Source organism: Echiichthys vipera, assembly GCF_963691815.1.
Source record: "Echiichthys vipera genome assembly, chromosome: 5".
Classification (NCBI taxonomy): Eukaryota; Metazoa; Chordata; class Actinopteri; order Perciformes; family Trachinidae; genus Echiichthys; species Echiichthys vipera.
Window position 1 is genome coordinate 23541310 of NC_139830.1, and position 16595 is coordinate 23557904.

General features: G+C 40.7%; 1 protein-coding gene across 1 annotated transcript in view; it reads left to right on the forward strand.

Annotated features, from left to right (window-relative positions):
• The window catches only part of frem2b (FRAS1 related extracellular matrix 2b), a 60122-nt gene extending 43545 nt beyond the window's left edge, over window positions 1-16577 (forward strand). Inside the window, exons 7-24 of the mRNA XM_083913845.1 lie at window positions 3221-3370; window positions 4238-4447; window positions 4546-4743; window positions 4864-5028; window positions 5219-5401; window positions 5490-5620; window positions 5714-5869; window positions 6140-6443; window positions 6656-6787; window positions 7014-7345; window positions 9454-9646; window positions 9733-9837; window positions 10119-10246; window positions 10315-10449; window positions 12503-12629; window positions 13141-13328; window positions 13423-13569; window positions 14278-16577. Of these exons, the coding sequence (XP_083769971.1) occupies window positions 3221-3370; window positions 4238-4447; window positions 4546-4743; window positions 4864-5028; window positions 5219-5401; window positions 5490-5620; window positions 5714-5869; window positions 6140-6443; window positions 6656-6787; window positions 7014-7345; window positions 9454-9646; window positions 9733-9837; window positions 10119-10246; window positions 10315-10449; window positions 12503-12629; window positions 13141-13328; window positions 13423-13569; window positions 14278-14778 (3485 nt within the window). The 3' untranslated portion in view covers window positions 14779-16577. The remainder of the gene's footprint in view (window positions 1-3220; window positions 3371-4237; window positions 4448-4545; window positions 4744-4863; window positions 5029-5218; window positions 5402-5489; window positions 5621-5713; window positions 5870-6139; window positions 6444-6655; window positions 6788-7013; window positions 7346-9453; window positions 9647-9732; window positions 9838-10118; window positions 10247-10314; window positions 10450-12502; window positions 12630-13140; window positions 13329-13422; window positions 13570-14277) is intronic.
• The last annotated feature ends 18 nt before the right edge of the window (window positions 16578-16595 follow it).

A 16595-nucleotide genomic window follows, 5' to 3' on the forward strand; every position in this document is an offset into this window, starting at 1 on the left:
CAGATTAATTCAGTACTGCTAAGAGATGACTAAATTGGAGAGAACAAAAGAAAAACTCCTAAAAATCAATCTTAAAAACAAGCAGTGGCGATAACAAATCAATTAAAAACTTAAACAGAAGCAAAAACTCCAAATAACAAGTAAGGGCACATCAAATCAAAATGACAGCAGATCACAATTTTGAATGAAACAGTAACAAGAGGAGGGGCAAATGGACATGGTCAATAGACTGTGGTAATTAGTGGGATACTGCTGTATGTGTGCATGTGTGAAAAGGGTTATAGCTGCTGCTTGTTCTATATTGCTAATTGAGATCTTAAGAGTCGAATATCCTTTCAAACTCCCACTGCCTGTGTCTTCTTCTCAACAACGTACACACACACTGAAGCTACTAATGCACACAATAACCCTAAGTGGAATTGCTGCTGCTAAAAATTAGTTTTCTGTCTAAAAGATACATTTTCTGGAAACATGGATTGTAAGACTGTAAAGTTTACAAGCTGCCCTGCCATTCTTCAGTAGCATGCATGGACAGCTGCTATCCTCAGAATACCTGCTATTTTCCCAGCAGCAGACCATCTGCACATAAACATCCACACCCTTACAATTTCCACTCTGGCTTTTAGCTACCATGGGTTTGGAGAAACTTGTCCTTTCTTGCAGAGATAATTGCTGTTTTATATTGACTGTGCATCCGGGAAAATGTTTTGGCGGTTGGGGCTGTAAGACATGAGAATGCTTGTACAGCAGTACTTCACTCGTGTATTTATAGTCTTGCGTTAGTTGCCTGTAAATTTCGCTCTGGTTCTGAAGGTATGATTATGAGACGTTTTAAAGATGGGCGGGTCCCGTGCGTGTACAGTATATCCTGGACTGGGATAAATCAAGGGGGCACCTACAAACCCTGTCATTATGTCTCACCTGGATTTCCATTCATTCTGATATAAACAGATGTCCAAAGAACTTAAGCCGAGGGGTGCTAACTTTAATCAACAGCCGTAAGACCCTCAATCAAGAGCCTTCTTTAAAAAATACTAATGTTTCTCACAGTTGTAGATGATTCTGTATTGAATATGGAGCTGCTTTTATGCCTTTGCTGTTAGAGAGAGATTTGTCGAACACATAGTGGGCAGAGTAGCATTTGCCAGGGCTCAATTGAATCTCACCATTAGAGAAGCCACTTAGCGCTGTGGGAATGTCATGCAAAGTTCAAGTGGAATCAAGCAGTTAGTGGGAGTGTAACAGTCCCCTTAGGGATGCCTGTGTCGCATCTTGTGCCTCCTACTTTCTTTTATGTTCACACATATGCAACATTAGAGATATTTCCTTTGTTTGGCTTTGTTATTCTGGTATATCGTACAAAAAATGAACAGGAAAACAGGTGGTTAACAATTAATGACAATACTAGTGAAAGTCATGTAATAACTATTTACAATCTTATCTTATAATTTGGTTAAATCAGTTGTTTTTTTAATTAATGAAAAATTATACACCTTACATAATTTTGAATAAATAGGTACGTCTAAAACCGGATAATTTCCATTTACACCCATGTCATCTTAGATGTACTGTGTGGTGTAGAAGGCTGCTGCTGGTTGGGCTGATGGAGCCAGTGGTTTACCTTTCAGTTAATGGGCCGTAGCTCTTTGAAGCTCACTGTTCGTCTGCTTCACAAACCTTATCTGATTACTGGACTAGTACAACAGGGCCTGAGTTCCTGGCTGCCAACCTCAGGCTAGTAGATCTGATTACTCCTCCTGTTGGGGACCCAGTACAGGCAGCCAAAGCTATCTTTGTTTGTTTTTTTGTGGGGAGAAATTCTGGCAGGTGCAAGCCTCTTGATGCAGCACTCATTGTACTGGCTGTCCTCTCAGGACAGATTAAAGCATATGCGTTTGCTGTCCTTTGCTTGCTCTTCAGGGAAAATATTATTTCAACCACAAAAATGGCTCTTCTGACAACCACAAATCCAAAGGCTTTGCCTCAAAAGACAATTTCCCTTTTAGAACGTGTCTTATCTTGTCAATATAGAGCTGTTACTGCCATAGCACACTGCATCAGTATGCAATATCAGCTGAGACTCAGATTACTTGGAAGAATAATGATACACTGCAAAATAATAAACATATTTTTTCTGGATCAGTAATTGTGCCCAGCAGCACCTTATGACAGTGAATCTTTTTTTTCCTTCTCTTGTATTTTGGTTTCATTGGATAACATAATCATCACGCAGTTACAACAGTATGGATTTGTTTTTGTTCAAAGCAGTTATCGCTCAGTTCCACATCCCCGCCCTTCTTTTCACCTCATACTGTGTGATGAGAAACAGCTAAGTGTCGTTTTGTAGGCGCAGAGTTCCATTGTCATGGAAACCACAACTCTATCCACGGCCACTTAATTTATTCATTATTTGGTCTTAGTTGCTTTCAAAAGCAGAAGGTTTTTACTGCTTTATAGCGGCAGGCTCCCATTAGTCATCATAACAATGATGCATTTGATCAATTGTAAGAATATTTGCTTTTTGTAAGTAAACGGCTTCTTCAAAGTTATTTCTGTATTTCTCTAACGGACAATGACTGACTCCCTGCAATTTAATCCCATAAACCATTCCTTTCTGATGGCAGTTCTTACAGTGTTACAGTAGCTGACTACAACATGTACACAGAGGTGCAGGCTCTACAGCAACCATTTCAGAAACAGCATGACATGAGAGAAAACAGACTCTGAAAGGGTTGAATACAGTAATAGTGGGTGAGTTTGGCTGTGGAATCTCAGCTCATAATTGCATTTGAGCAGGCCTGGACTGGTACATCAGGCTCTACATCCCCCAGACCTCCTGTCAGGCCTCCTGTCTGCCTCTCAGACCCATCACCATCACTATCAAAGTCAGCTCCACCACCAGGCTCAGCCAGAACAAAACAAGGTTGCTTTTAGTCTTTAAAGACTTGATGAATGAATACAGATGTACAAATCCCCTCAAAACATCATTCCAGGAAGTTAGAAAGTGTTGTTTAAGGGCTTCAACTACAGTGTCGACTACCTGCTGGTGTTTCGATAGAAACATGCCCTCATTTCTCCTGTAATCATCTTACAGAGTACGCTAGCTATTACAGATTCAACTCAATAATTACAACAGGCATTCAAGTATCCTGTTGTGAAACAGCTAAAAGATGATTATGGATTACATCCCCCTCACTTCTTCCTCTGTTGTTCTCTCCAGCTCCTATCTTCTACTTTGGCAACACAGATTACCACGTGGATGAGAGTGATGGCTTCGTGGAGGTGCAGGTCTGGAGGACGGGGACGGATCTTTCCAAAGGAGGAACTGTCACAGTACGCTCCAGAAAGACAGATCCTGTCTCCGCTGAGGGTACGTGTCACTGCAAGGGGCCTTTCTCTGACAGCCTTAGCTAGTTAGTTCTTAGAGAAATGCAAATATTAATAATAATAATAATAATAATAATAATAATAATAATAATAATAATGATAATAATAGTAATAGACTTAAGTCATCAGTGTGTCACTCTTTGTTTTTCTGAGCTCAAGAGTCCATTGTGGTGTTAAAGATGGATATATTGGGTAGGTAGATGAACTGGGGAATGTAAACACTGTTTTAAGTAAGGGTGAGAAAAGTCAGGGCTTTTTCTGTTGCAGGCGGCTGATATACTTTTATTTGGACTCCAAGACTGGTCGCCATCTCCTCAAGCTTTGTCTATAGCCTCTATTATCTTCTGCCTCCAGGCAGTTTTGTCTCCCTTACACAGATTCTGAACATATCTGCTCTTCCCCCCTTATAACCGTAAAAATAACTAGCATCTAATCATATACAGCATGTTAAATGCAAGCCCACACTTACACACAAAACTGGGTCAGAAGTACATGAGAAAAGCCTGTGGGCAAAGGGTGAGCTCTCAATTCTCAGACTCTTCAAAGAATGGCAAATGAATAACCTGTTTACGCTCGGGGAGATATCCAATTTCTTGTAGCTTTCCTTTAATCAGGCAGCAAATTCCAACTGTTCATGGCTATCGACCATGAGACAGAAGCGTCATTTTGTCAGCACACAGGGTGTATCCTTTCATCTCACCCACTGCCAAATGAATCATGAAGTAACATGAGAACTGCTGTCGAAATAAGATCAAGTGCTGTAGTCCATTTGTGTTGTATCCAGAGAATCCCAAAAGGACTGTCTATGTTCCTTGAAACACTCCTGATTTCTATTGTGTTTTTCGAGCAGCTGGTGTGGATTACGTCGGGATCAGCCGGAATCTGGACTTTGCACCGGGGGTTACCATGCAGAAGTTTCGTGTGACCATCCTGGATGACCTTGGCCAGCCCGTGCTGGAGGGGCTAGAGAAGTTTGAACTGGTACTCCGGATGCCCATGAATGGGATCCTCGGGGAGCCAAGCAAGGCTACTATCCTCATTAATGACTCGGTGACAGACTGTGAGTCTAAATCTGGGTTGTAAATACACTTAGTGATTTAAGATATCTATACTGTATCTTTCGTGTGTTGATTTATGCGTCTAATCATGTTGTTCCAGTGCCGAAGGTGCAGTTCCGTGATGCCGTGTATGTGGGTAATGAGAACTCAGGGCAGATCTCAGCTTTTGTATACCGTAGTGGAGATATCAGCTACAAGTCTACAGTACGCTGTTACAGCAGGCAGGGGACAGCCCAGGTCATGATGGACTTCAATGAGAGGCCCAACACTGATGGTTCCATCATCACCTTCTTACCAGGTGGTGTAGTAAAACCTAGCACAAGTCCCTTTGCATGGTTTGTGTGTTCTTAAAGTTGGTAAAATCTATAACAAATAGGCGAATAGGCCCTCACTCTCTCTTCCCTTTACTTTTTTTCAGGAGAGATTGAAAAGCCTTGTGTACTGGTACTGGTTGATGACACAGAACATGAGGAAGAAGAAGAGCTCCGCCTTGTGTTGGGAAGCCCCAAGAGTGAATCTCCATTTGGAGCATCTATAGGAGGGCAGAATGAAACACTCATCAAGATAAAAGACGATGCAGACAGTAAGAATGTTTTGTTACACAATGTCCCTTACAAAAATTCTGTTTAAATCCCCCCCATGTGCAGAATATTTATATGATTAGAGCATATTTAGTTTAGTCTGCATGTTGCCGTTTTCCTAGATCTACCACTGGGGCAACAACTATGTGGTATGCTGTGATTGAAACTAAAGTGTATGCCATGCTTTCACAGAGGCGATCATTAGGTTTGGAGAGACCAAATTCAGCGTGAATGAGCCAAAGTTAAGTGGCCAAGTGACTGTGGTGAAGATCCCAGTGCTGCGTGTTGGAGACACCTCCAAGGTCTCTGTTGTCCGAGTTCACACGAAGGACGGATCTGCCATCTCTGGAGAAGACTACCATCCCATATCTGAGGGTAAATATGACTACAGGTTACGTTTATCATAACACAATTTATTTTAAATGTGTTTAAAAATATAATTGCATTAAATCTCTGCTTTCAGAAATTGTGTTCAAAGAGGGGGACACAGAGCACCATGTGGAGGTGGAGATTTTATATGATAGCGTCAGAGAAATGAGGGAGGCGTTCACTGTGCACCTGAAGCCTGATGAAAACATGGTGGCAGAGACGAAGGTGAAAACTGAGCCAAGTTAACATATAATTTAACTGTCAAGTGTACCTCCACCATTAACTTCTTCTAAATTGCCCTTGCTTGTCAATCAACAGATGAGCAAAGCCATAATCTATATTGAGGAGACCAACAGCATGGCGGATGTCACCTTCCCCTCTGTGCCCAGAGTGGTTTCTCTGTTGCATTACGATGACATCGACAGGACTTGGAACTCTCTCCCTGTGGCTGGATACCCTGTCATTTGTGTCACTGTATGTCCCAAGAGATAGTAAAATGACTAATTAGTGGCACAATTTTCACTCCTTTACTCTGCTAATGATTCATTTAGCAAGACTTTCTGTAAGTGTAGTTTCACAGGTAAATACTGTTAATGAGGTAGTATTTAGCAGATGTACACACTTTGCTCAATTATCATCCACCTCTAGGCCTCATCGGGAGCATGCAGAAATGACTTTGGCTGCTGCAGTGATTTTTGGGTGCATTTTACTCACAAACACAATTTATCACTTCTTTTTTTCCAGGCCTGTAACCCCAAGTACCCAGACTATGACAAAACAGGCTCCATTTGTGTAAGCGAGAACATCAACAACACCCTAACTCGATATCGCTGGCTCGTTAGCGCCCCCACCGGTCCTGATGGTGTCACCAGCCCTATGAGAGAAGTTGACTTTGATACCTTTTTCACCTCCTCCAAACTCATCACTCTGGATTCAGTCTACTTTCAGTCTGGCTCCAGGGTCCAGTGTGCCGCAAGGGGCGTGAACTCTAACGGGGATGAAGGCTTGGAGCTCAGCAGCCCCATAGTGTCCATCAGTATGGACGAGGGTGAGTGCAGCTCATTCTGTAGCATGTAATGTTTAGTCTCTCTCATGGAAATAGCTCTATGCGATAAGCAGCTTCTGGGTACATTTTGCTCTCCCAATACAGTACTTTCTGTCCCTGCTCCCACAGAAAACTCAAACATAAAAGAATTTTCTGTGGAGGATTGTTAGAGAAGCAAAACGTTTGATGTTTGTTTGTTTATGGCGTGGTTGCAGGAATGTGCCAGCCTCGTGTTGCAGGCACAGTGGGGGCCGAGCCCTTCTCTGCCAAGCTGCGGTACACTGGAACAGAAGATATGGACCATCCCAACCTTATCAAACTAACTGTCACCATGCCCCACATTGATGGTAAGAGCAGCACACTGATACTTTTCATCAGTGAAAATATCACTTAGGAGGCAGGTTGTTGGTTTGAAAGAACTCTTGAGCTGGGAAAGTCTTGGTTCCATATGTCACTTATCAACCACCGTCTTTTAATAAGAGAATACCTTAGTTAGTTTTTCTTAAACTGTGAATCTAACATTCCTGTGCTTCCACTTTTGGACTGCTATAATGTATGTGTATCTTTCCTCAGGTATGCTGCCTGTAGTATCCACTCGAGCCCTGTCTAACTTTGAGCTCACACTGAGCCCAGACGGCACACGTGTTGGCAACCATCGCTGCTCCAATTTGTTGGACTACGCTGAGGTCAAAACTCGCTACGGCTTCCTCACTGACGCTACCAAAAATCCAGAAGTGATCGGCGAGACGGCCTCTTATCAATACAGTACTTCCCTCAGGGGATCCAGTACGCTACGCTTCTACAGAAACCTCAACTTAGAGGCTTGTTTGTGGGAGTTCACCAGCTATTACGACATGTCTGAGCTGCTCAGCGACTGTGGAGGCACCATCGGGACTGATGGACAGGTAAGCAGCCCCACCTTTGAGCTTTAGCTCACCTCTAACCCTTTTTGTCATCTCTAGACATAAGGAGTAAGGAGTCAATTCAACAAAGAAGTTTTGACGATAGGAATGTGAACTCAGCAGTTACTGGTCTGTTCTGTCCCATATTAATTTCAAAACCCGCCTGGATTTCCATTCCTAATTAATCATTTACAGGCAAATTAAAACCCTGATTGCTAACTTGGTTTTCCTTTAAAAGATCCTAAAGTAAATACTAGCCTGTAGGGAAGTCATCCATTATTGTCTGGAGACCTGTGTTAACCTTTGTAGTAATGACTAACCTGTCTAAGACAAGTTATTTGTCTTTTCGTGTGTCAAGTCACTTACCAGCAGCCTCATAAAAATCTGTGTTCGTCTGTTCTGCTATGTGTAGAACGTGCTCTGTAGCAGCAGCTGTTATGTGTGGAGCTGGAAAGAGGAAATCTTAAAGCCCTATGTTTCCTTAGTTGCATACATCGCAGTCTTCAACATTTGCATTCACCTTGGAAACCTACTGTTCTACTTGCAGTTAATTAAGGTAGAGTGTTGATAAAGAAGAGCCGTAAGAGTGCACAGGGCACATCATGGTGAAAACCTCCACTACACTCCCTGCCTACTGAGGATTATTAATTAAAGCCCTACAGCATTAGCACATTTTGGCTCTGACAGTTCATAAGAGTGTATATTGGTTATTATAATGTGAGTTTCTCATTTTACATGGCTTCAGGTTCATTTAATAACAAAAGGCACCACCCAGGTGATATCAGCCTTTCTCAACAAGTGAAACTTTGTTGCCTGTAACCACATGATGTAAATGAGAATGTGGCGGTAAAAAACAGGTCTTGACAAGTAAGAAGACTGCTGCCGGTAGTATAAAACTTTACCTTGAGGGTAAATCAATAATGCACATACTTTGCATTAAGTGGTGAGCACTTTACTACTGTCTTCATTGATTTGTGACTACACTGATCAGAGATAATCCAATAATTTGATAGATGAATGGTTCTAACCAAAATCCTGAAGAACACATCTAGCAATAAAAACCCTGTTCTTGTCCCTATTGTCTTTCCATCAAGGGGAATATGGTATACATTCAGGTCTTGTACAGCACTGTATGTAGATTTTGTTGCTATGGTTACTGTTGAACAGAGCAAATGACGGTATGTAGATGCATAGACAGAGGCGTCACAGGTTCAGTTTCAGGGTATGTAAGGTAGGATCAATGGAAAAAGAAAGCACATTTGTTTGTGGGTGCCCTGTGACCCGAGTGCTCCTCTAAGTGGGTTGGCAGGCAGAGCAAAGACAGCTCTGTGCAGGCCGGGGGCCAGTGTCATGTCACAGTGTAGGGCTTAGTGCCCAGCTTAACAGGACCACAGGAATCTATTAAGGCCCAGCAGGATGTGTCAGAAGGCCATTCTGCAAATCATTTGCCTGAGCTCTCAGCACCCAGAGGCGTAGGCACGTCTCCACATGAACACAGAGCCTGTACAGGCAGGTACCTCTCACAGGTCAGAGGAAAGCGCAGATACCACCGCACAGTCCCTCTGAGGACTTTCACCACTTGGAGTCCTTTGACCATTTTAGGACAGCTCTTTTAAAGAGGGAAAGTTTGCAGTGACTCAATATCCCTGACAAATGTAAATGTTTAATTAGTTGAAAATACAAAACTTGCAGTACTTCATTTGTAATGGTTAGAGTACATGGCCACTTAGAGAATACATTCAATCTTACAGCTATAGGAAATAAAACAAAAGCATTAAAGTTAACTTACTGATGTCATAATATGGAAGACTAGGACTATTATTCTTTATCTCCAGAGGTATTGTACATGCACTTTATTCAGGGTGTATAGAACAGCAAGTGAACTTACTGATGCCTACCTAAAGTAAACATTAAATGCATGATTTCCCAGGAAAGTGTGCTTTAAGTTCCATAAAACATGCATTGCCAAGTTCGATCAAGGTATTTCACATGCACTTTATTCATAAGTCTTGAGTGTTTTCCTTTCGCTACCTCTTTAACAGGGCTAAATGAATCTGCAAAGTATGATTTAAATGTTTTGCTCTTACACAAAATGTTGCTATTCACTGCAGGTGTTGAATCTAGTCCAGTCCTATGTGACCCTACGTGTACCGCTCCATGTGTCCTATGTGTTTCACTCCCCTGTGGGAGCAGGAGGATGGCAACATTTTGACTTACAGTCAGAGCTGAGGCTCACTTTTGTGTACGACACTGCCATCTTATGGAGGGATGGTATCGGTAGCCCACCAGAGGCTGAACTACAAGGTAACAACAGTTTGCATATGAAATTGAGGACTACTTAAGGATGTATTAAGTTGTAGGATTAAAGCTGTCTGTGATTGTCTTTGCAGGTGCCCTGTACCCAACCAGTATGCGTATAAATGGCCAGGGACGACTAGTAGTGAACTTCCGCACTGAGGCTCGATTCAGAGGCCTCTTTGTGCTTGCACATCCAGGTACAGTATTTCGTATAGAAGAGTTTGATATTCTAATATTTTACATGAATTTTAAGTTATGCTTTACTTCTTGTTATAGAATATGTTTAGTGTAGAGAGTGTTCACTCAGCTTTTAACAGTATGGCTTACCTGTGACAAAGCATTTCAAACTATACTGCATTAAAATCACATTTATCATTAGTTCAAATTGATGGTACAGTATTTTTCTTGGTTTGTCCTTTTTATTTCTTAAGTAGTTTAACATGACACATATTCTTGAAATGATGCATTTTTCTCTCAGCTTCACCTCTCACCTCCATGGTCATGTGTCCGGACCACCCTGGTTTGACCTTTAACCTCAGTCTTGTGAGGAATGAGCCGACCTACAACCAGCCTATCCAGCAGTGGACATTCGTATCTGATTTTGCTGTGAGTAAACTTTTTTTTTTCCAAGAAGAAGTTTAATTACTACATACTAAATTTAATTTCCCTCTCAGGTGCGTGACTACTCTGGCACATACACAGTGAAGCTGGTCACCTGCACATCCCCTCCCAGCCTGGAGTACACCATCCCTCCTGTCTGCAATCCCAGAGAGCCTCTTACCTTCGAAATGGACATCCGTTTTCAACAGGTGACCTTACCTTGTCTAAAATTCGATAGGAAGAAATAAAAAAAGTTTATTGATTCTTGTAAGGAAATTTAGTCAGCAAAATCAGGATTCAGGAAAAAATGGAGGATAATATTTTTTAAAATTAACGTCACTATAAAAATACATTGTGAGGTTCTGCCATCTTATAACAATCAGCTTAAATTTGAAGCCTAGTTACTAAAACAATGAGGGAGCTTCTGTGATACAAAGACCTGAAAAACAAAGGAATGTCCAAGTATACACAATCAGACCAAACTGACCTCCCCTAAAAACACAAAAATACAAATCAGGAAAAGTAATGCATTGCAAAAAAAAAAAAAAAGTGAACTCACTAGGCATAGTAAGTTCACTAAATCCGTAAATAGTAAATCCGGCCTTGGCTTGATTGCCAGTCCTCTGCTCTGTAATTATATTCCTCAAATCACACTGATTTCCTTGTTTGCCTCAGATGGATGAGGTACAGCCATACAAAGGAGCTAAAGACTTCCCCCCTCTCAACTGTAGGCTGCCAAACTCTGACATTACTCCGGCTACCTCCAAAAAACATGTTCTTCCTCGCCATCCAAAACAATTCTCTTCCCTTTGTTCCAGAGGCCGCGCGACCTGCACCAGTGATTCTTGAGAAACAGATCACCTGTTCAGTGTAATCTATATGGGACAATGCATGGCACACAAGTTAAAGCATGGGTGGCTTAACTTGAGGTTTAACCTGTCAAGGGTTTTTACTACTAACAAGACATATTATTGCAGCTACAGTAATGGAAGTTGAACAACATGAACATCATGCTTTGATCAAGTGATATATTTTACTTGGATTCACAACTGCTTGTTTGAATACAGGCCACTGTACATTTGAAAAATGCGCCTACTGCCTATGACGCCAAGATGCGTGTCTCACAGGAAGCAATGAATGAAGGCGAATGTGTGAGTTAATGAAAGACCTGTCATCCCGGTATAACTTTCATGAATTTACTCATTCTCCTTCATTCATTACTTCCTGTAAGCCACACCTTTTGGCTCCTTTTCAGTCATTTATTTCCTTGCGTCTCTGTTATCCCATCACTGGAAACAATCTAAGAAAAAACTCCCTCCTGGTTCACTCCATCTAATCGAGTGCCCATAAAACTGTAACACTTCTGACTTACGTTGACAGGAGCAATTCTCTAATCAACACCCTTCTTTTAATCCATTTGACTGCAGCAGTAGTGCTATATGTCCAGTTCCTGATGCCAAGCATCCCCAGCACCAAAACACCCTCTACAGTGATAAAAGCAAAACTGACCGAATTTATTACGGTAATCGTTTTGCCATTTAAATGCCAGAAACAAAGACAAAGAGATGTCGCTGACTAACTGAAAAATGAGCCCTAAAGGCTCCCACTGACGATTATATGAAATGTAGAAAAGCAATCAAATTATTTCTCTCATCTTGCTCTCATCATCAACGATTTGCAAATGACTATGACATTTTTTTATATAGCACATTTAATAACATATAAACTCTAATAGTTTGCAAGGAAAGACATAATATTATATACAAAAATATAAGTATAGACTAGAAAAATAGGAATGTAGTCAAAGCATCAAAACACATTTTGTGATTTTTTGTGAATTTAGACTTTTTAACATTGTTTTGAAATGTATTATTCAATGTATTATTATGTATTATACTGAAAATACAACTACATATGACCAGACATACTGTATGTAGCCCCCTGTACATTAGAATCAGAATGCCTTTTATTCTCACTATACACATGGACAATGAGATTCAAAGCATCTCCTACTCACTGCAGACATGTATGTAGAATATAAAAATAAGATATAAAATGTAAAAATTGTATAAATGGCCAAAGACAGAGAGTGGGGGATATTGGAAAATGAGACTAATGATATTGCACGGCATATAGATAATACACAGTATTTCACTAAATTCAAATTGCAAAACAGATTGTTTACCTACTGTTGTATTACGGTTGCTTGGTTTCTCTAAATATGGATTGTGTGTGTTTGTCTGTCCTCTATGTGTTTTTTAGGTTAGCGACCCCGTGGCTGCTGAGTTCAGCCTGAACACGCAGATGATCTTACTCTCTAAGCGGACGCTCTGGCTCTCAGACGGCTCCATGGGCTTTGGACAGGAGAGTGACACTGCCTTCTCCCAGGGTAAGGCAGTAACATGTAGTCGTACAATTTCAACTGCTCTCAAAGGTTTGTGGATTTAATAAACAACAAACAAACAAGGCCCAAATAGGTAATGAATTTGCATGGGTGGCTGTGAATGTGTTTCACTGCTTAGATCTACAGATCAAAAGGGAATCGCTGTGTGATGAATATTCTGTTGGTTCAGCAGAGAATTGAAATGAAAAAGTGGCCTCAATGAAGTATCATTTTGACCACTTCAATGTCTTTTCCCAAAACAAGCTAATTACGAGAGCCTGCATTTTATTTCTCTCAACAACTGCAGTCTAACTGCTGTCTCTTGTTACCAATAGAGTTGTTTTAGCTGGGGTTTTATTCTTCTCAATACTGTTGTCTTAGCAAAACAAAATAATTTGAGAGGACTGCATAAGTGTACATAATTTTATAGTACATATTTCAATGAATACATCAAATTTATGCACATGTGATTTTGCATGTGTTTGCAGTGATGAAAACTGTATTCCTCTTCCCTCAGGGGATACAATTTACAGCAGAGTGATGGTGGATCCAGTGCAGAACTTGGGCGACTCATTTATTTGTAACATAGAGAAGGTGTTCCTGTGTACTGGAGCTGATGGATATGTCCCTAAATACAACCCCAGCAACTTTGAGTTTGGCTGTCTGGCTGATGCTCCATCACTACTCTACAGATTCAAGATAATTGTAAGTTACAAAAGTAAATCTCTCTCATAATGTCAAAGGTGTCTGTGTCTATTCAAATCTAAATATTCCTTCTTGTGTGATCTTCATACTCCAGGACAAAGCCCAGCCGGAGACCCAGGCCAGGTCATTTGGCAATGTAGCCTTTAATGCCTTCCTGGCGGTGGATGACCCCGGCGCTTTAGCACTAGTGAGACAACCCGGGTCAGATGGTTTCAGAATAGATTCCTCCGCTCTCTTTCAGGTCAGTATAAATATATAAGAAACACGTTCAGCATGCATTCTCACATAGTCCACATTCTCATATTTGACTCATCTGTTATGCACCCCCGAGGTTATATTGCGCTGGAATTAATGTTTTTTCTGTAGCCACTTAACTCAGCCTGGAATGTAACCCGTGTGAACGTGTGGCATCCTGCTGTGTAGAGTGCAAGATAAATATAACGTGTACAGAAAAAGTGACCTTAAAATATCTTTTTTCCACTTACATTTTACTTTTTCTTCCTAACAAGCCAAGAAATAAAAAAGACTCACTGATTTGATACTCTTTTATTGTGAGTGAGCAATCCTATCACCATGTGGGCTGACCTTTATATGGCCTCTTATAACAGGATCATATGTATGACTCAGACTCTCCCCCGCTCATCAAGTCCAGATTGCTTCCTCTGGTCAGTAAGCCTGTGTTTCTTGGCTTGTTAAGAAGAAAAAGTCAGTATGTCTACAGGCCCGATGAGTGTTCTCCAATGGCTGCAAACTTATCTGCTTTCCAACTCCATTTTACAGTAACTGCCCTGGCAACACTGTCCATGTTTAAGGTGGTATCATATGTTTGGCCAGATATATTTTGACAGTAGCTGCATTTCTAGCGATGTTCAAAGTATTTTATGGTGTAATTTAAGAATGCCATGTATCAGTTATCATTTTCTAAAGCAATGACTGCTGTTCTTCCCAGGTGTCTGCAGGGAGAGAGTGGTACATTCACACCATCTATACTGTCCGTTCTCGAGACAACGCTAACCGTGGCATAGGGAAGAGAAGCCTGGAGTACCATGTGATGAGCCAGCACACAAATCTGCTTCCAAAGGGTCAACATCGCACCAGAAGATCAGCCAACGACGTGCCAGACATAATAGAGGAGATTGGTCGGAGTAACAACCGTGGCACCAACATCCTCCACATTGCACTGGAGCGCAGCAGCCAGCAGAGGACGAGCCCTGAGAGGGAGATCTTCACCAAAGGGATCATCCCCCGTGAGCTCAACCAGAGAGACAACAGTGATGACAAACTAGTTTTGATCATTGGGATCTTTGTCGGGCTGCTCCTCACGGTGCTCATCATCGTCGTGGTGGTGTTACTAGTACGGTATAAGCGAGAGAAGAAAGACATACCCAAGAGCTCCAGCAGCGCAGAGCCCATGATGAAACAAGCCCTCAGTGACAGCTCAGAGGTCTAACAAACAGACGGATTATCGAGAGTTTTAGTTGATATTTTGGTTTTGCAAGTGCCTCACATTTAGATAAGAAAATCAAGATTGTGTGAAGCAGCACAAACTACAACAGCTTTGATTCTATTCAGAAATCTACTTGAAATATTGCATCACTTCCACAGTCGGAGTGGTCCGGACACTAACTTGGAGATGGACTTTGTTAGCAGCTGTTTTAAGGCACTAGTCACATTCTCAGCACTCACTTATTGATTTGCTTTTGATGCCAAAACTGTTTTTTTATGTTTTCAAAGGTGCTATAAAAGATGCCTCTTAACTTGAATGGCATTTGCTGATTAGGTCAAGCAAAGGTTGATATTTCACCACATACTGTAGTAGTTGTTAACAGGTTTTGTATGTTTGATTTGCTGCATCAAGACATTGTCCATGTTAGCTTACACTGGGTAAACCTGTCTGTTCTTATGGAGAATGACTTGTCCTTAGATTCAGTGTGTGCCTAAGAAATCATTGAATTTTAAGGTTTAATGTATGTTACGTTTTGTCCTGTGTGATCAGTAAGACTTATTTTTCCCATTGTTTTCCTGTACTGTTTTTGCATGCTTTCTTTCTGTATTTTAAGGCTAAAACAAGTCTAAATACTGATTTGAATGGAATAATGACAAATCCACCTGATCTACTGTATTTCCACCAGTTTGTATTTAAAGTGTATCCCATGGAAAACAGTATTTACCAATGGCCAGTTGTAATTGTTAAATTCCCCCTAATGTTAAGGTGTTGAAGCACTGTATGATTTTGAGACCTTTTAATTGCCAAATGGCAATAAATCAAATCAGCAAGTGAGACTGTTAGTCTGTAGTATTAAATTGACTTTTAAGACAGCTGGTCTGCAATGTACAGTATACTATAGTAGCAGTTCCAGATCTATTTTCCAACAGGAACGATTTTCAATCTTGGCACAACAGGTATGCTACTGTAGTTTAGTAGAGATAGCTGGGACTCCAGAACCCTCTCACAACAGGGCTAACTGTTGACTCTGCTGTTCACATTTTAAATTTAGTTTAGCAAACTTCAAAACTTACTGTAAAGGGAATTAAATGTTTACCCTCAACCGTCGTCTTTACTGTAACAACTGCTGTCTTCTCCCTGATTCACTGGTTTGAAATGTATTTATTTATTTTTCAATGCTCGTTATTTAGTGCTGACGCAATCATATGCCATTTCACCTCCCTTTTTAATTTAGCTTGGAACCTATCTTTATCAAACTTTATCACTTTTTTATATGGAATTCAATATACAATACACATATACAGGTTATGTGCCATGTTTTCAATAACCATAGTGTACTTAAGATGAAAATCATACAAGCTTTCCATGTTTTGTTTTTGTTTTGTGTTGTTTTGTTTGTTTTTTCTCCAGATCCAGGCACAGGATTGCCAAAATCGGATTACCTCACACAACTGTATATCATTTACTTCATAGTCATTACTTTATAAATGTCAGGTTTATTTGCATTTTTATTTTCAAATTGCAAACAATTCTATGCAACCTGTGATACCATATCTTCATGAAATGTTTACCCTAAGTATGATTTTTTTCAGTGCACAATTTGCTTGCTTATATAGGTTTGACACTGTATCAATGTACCATGGTTCTTTTGTTGCCCTCTAAGGCTTTGAGTGCATTCTGAGCTTTTTTTATGCACATGTATGTATGTATATACATATGTATTACCTATAAATATACATTTGGATGTTTTGGGAATGGTAACTGTTAAAAAATACATACTGTATGTGCTGTAAGTATTTGTTACATAGACCAGAAGCACA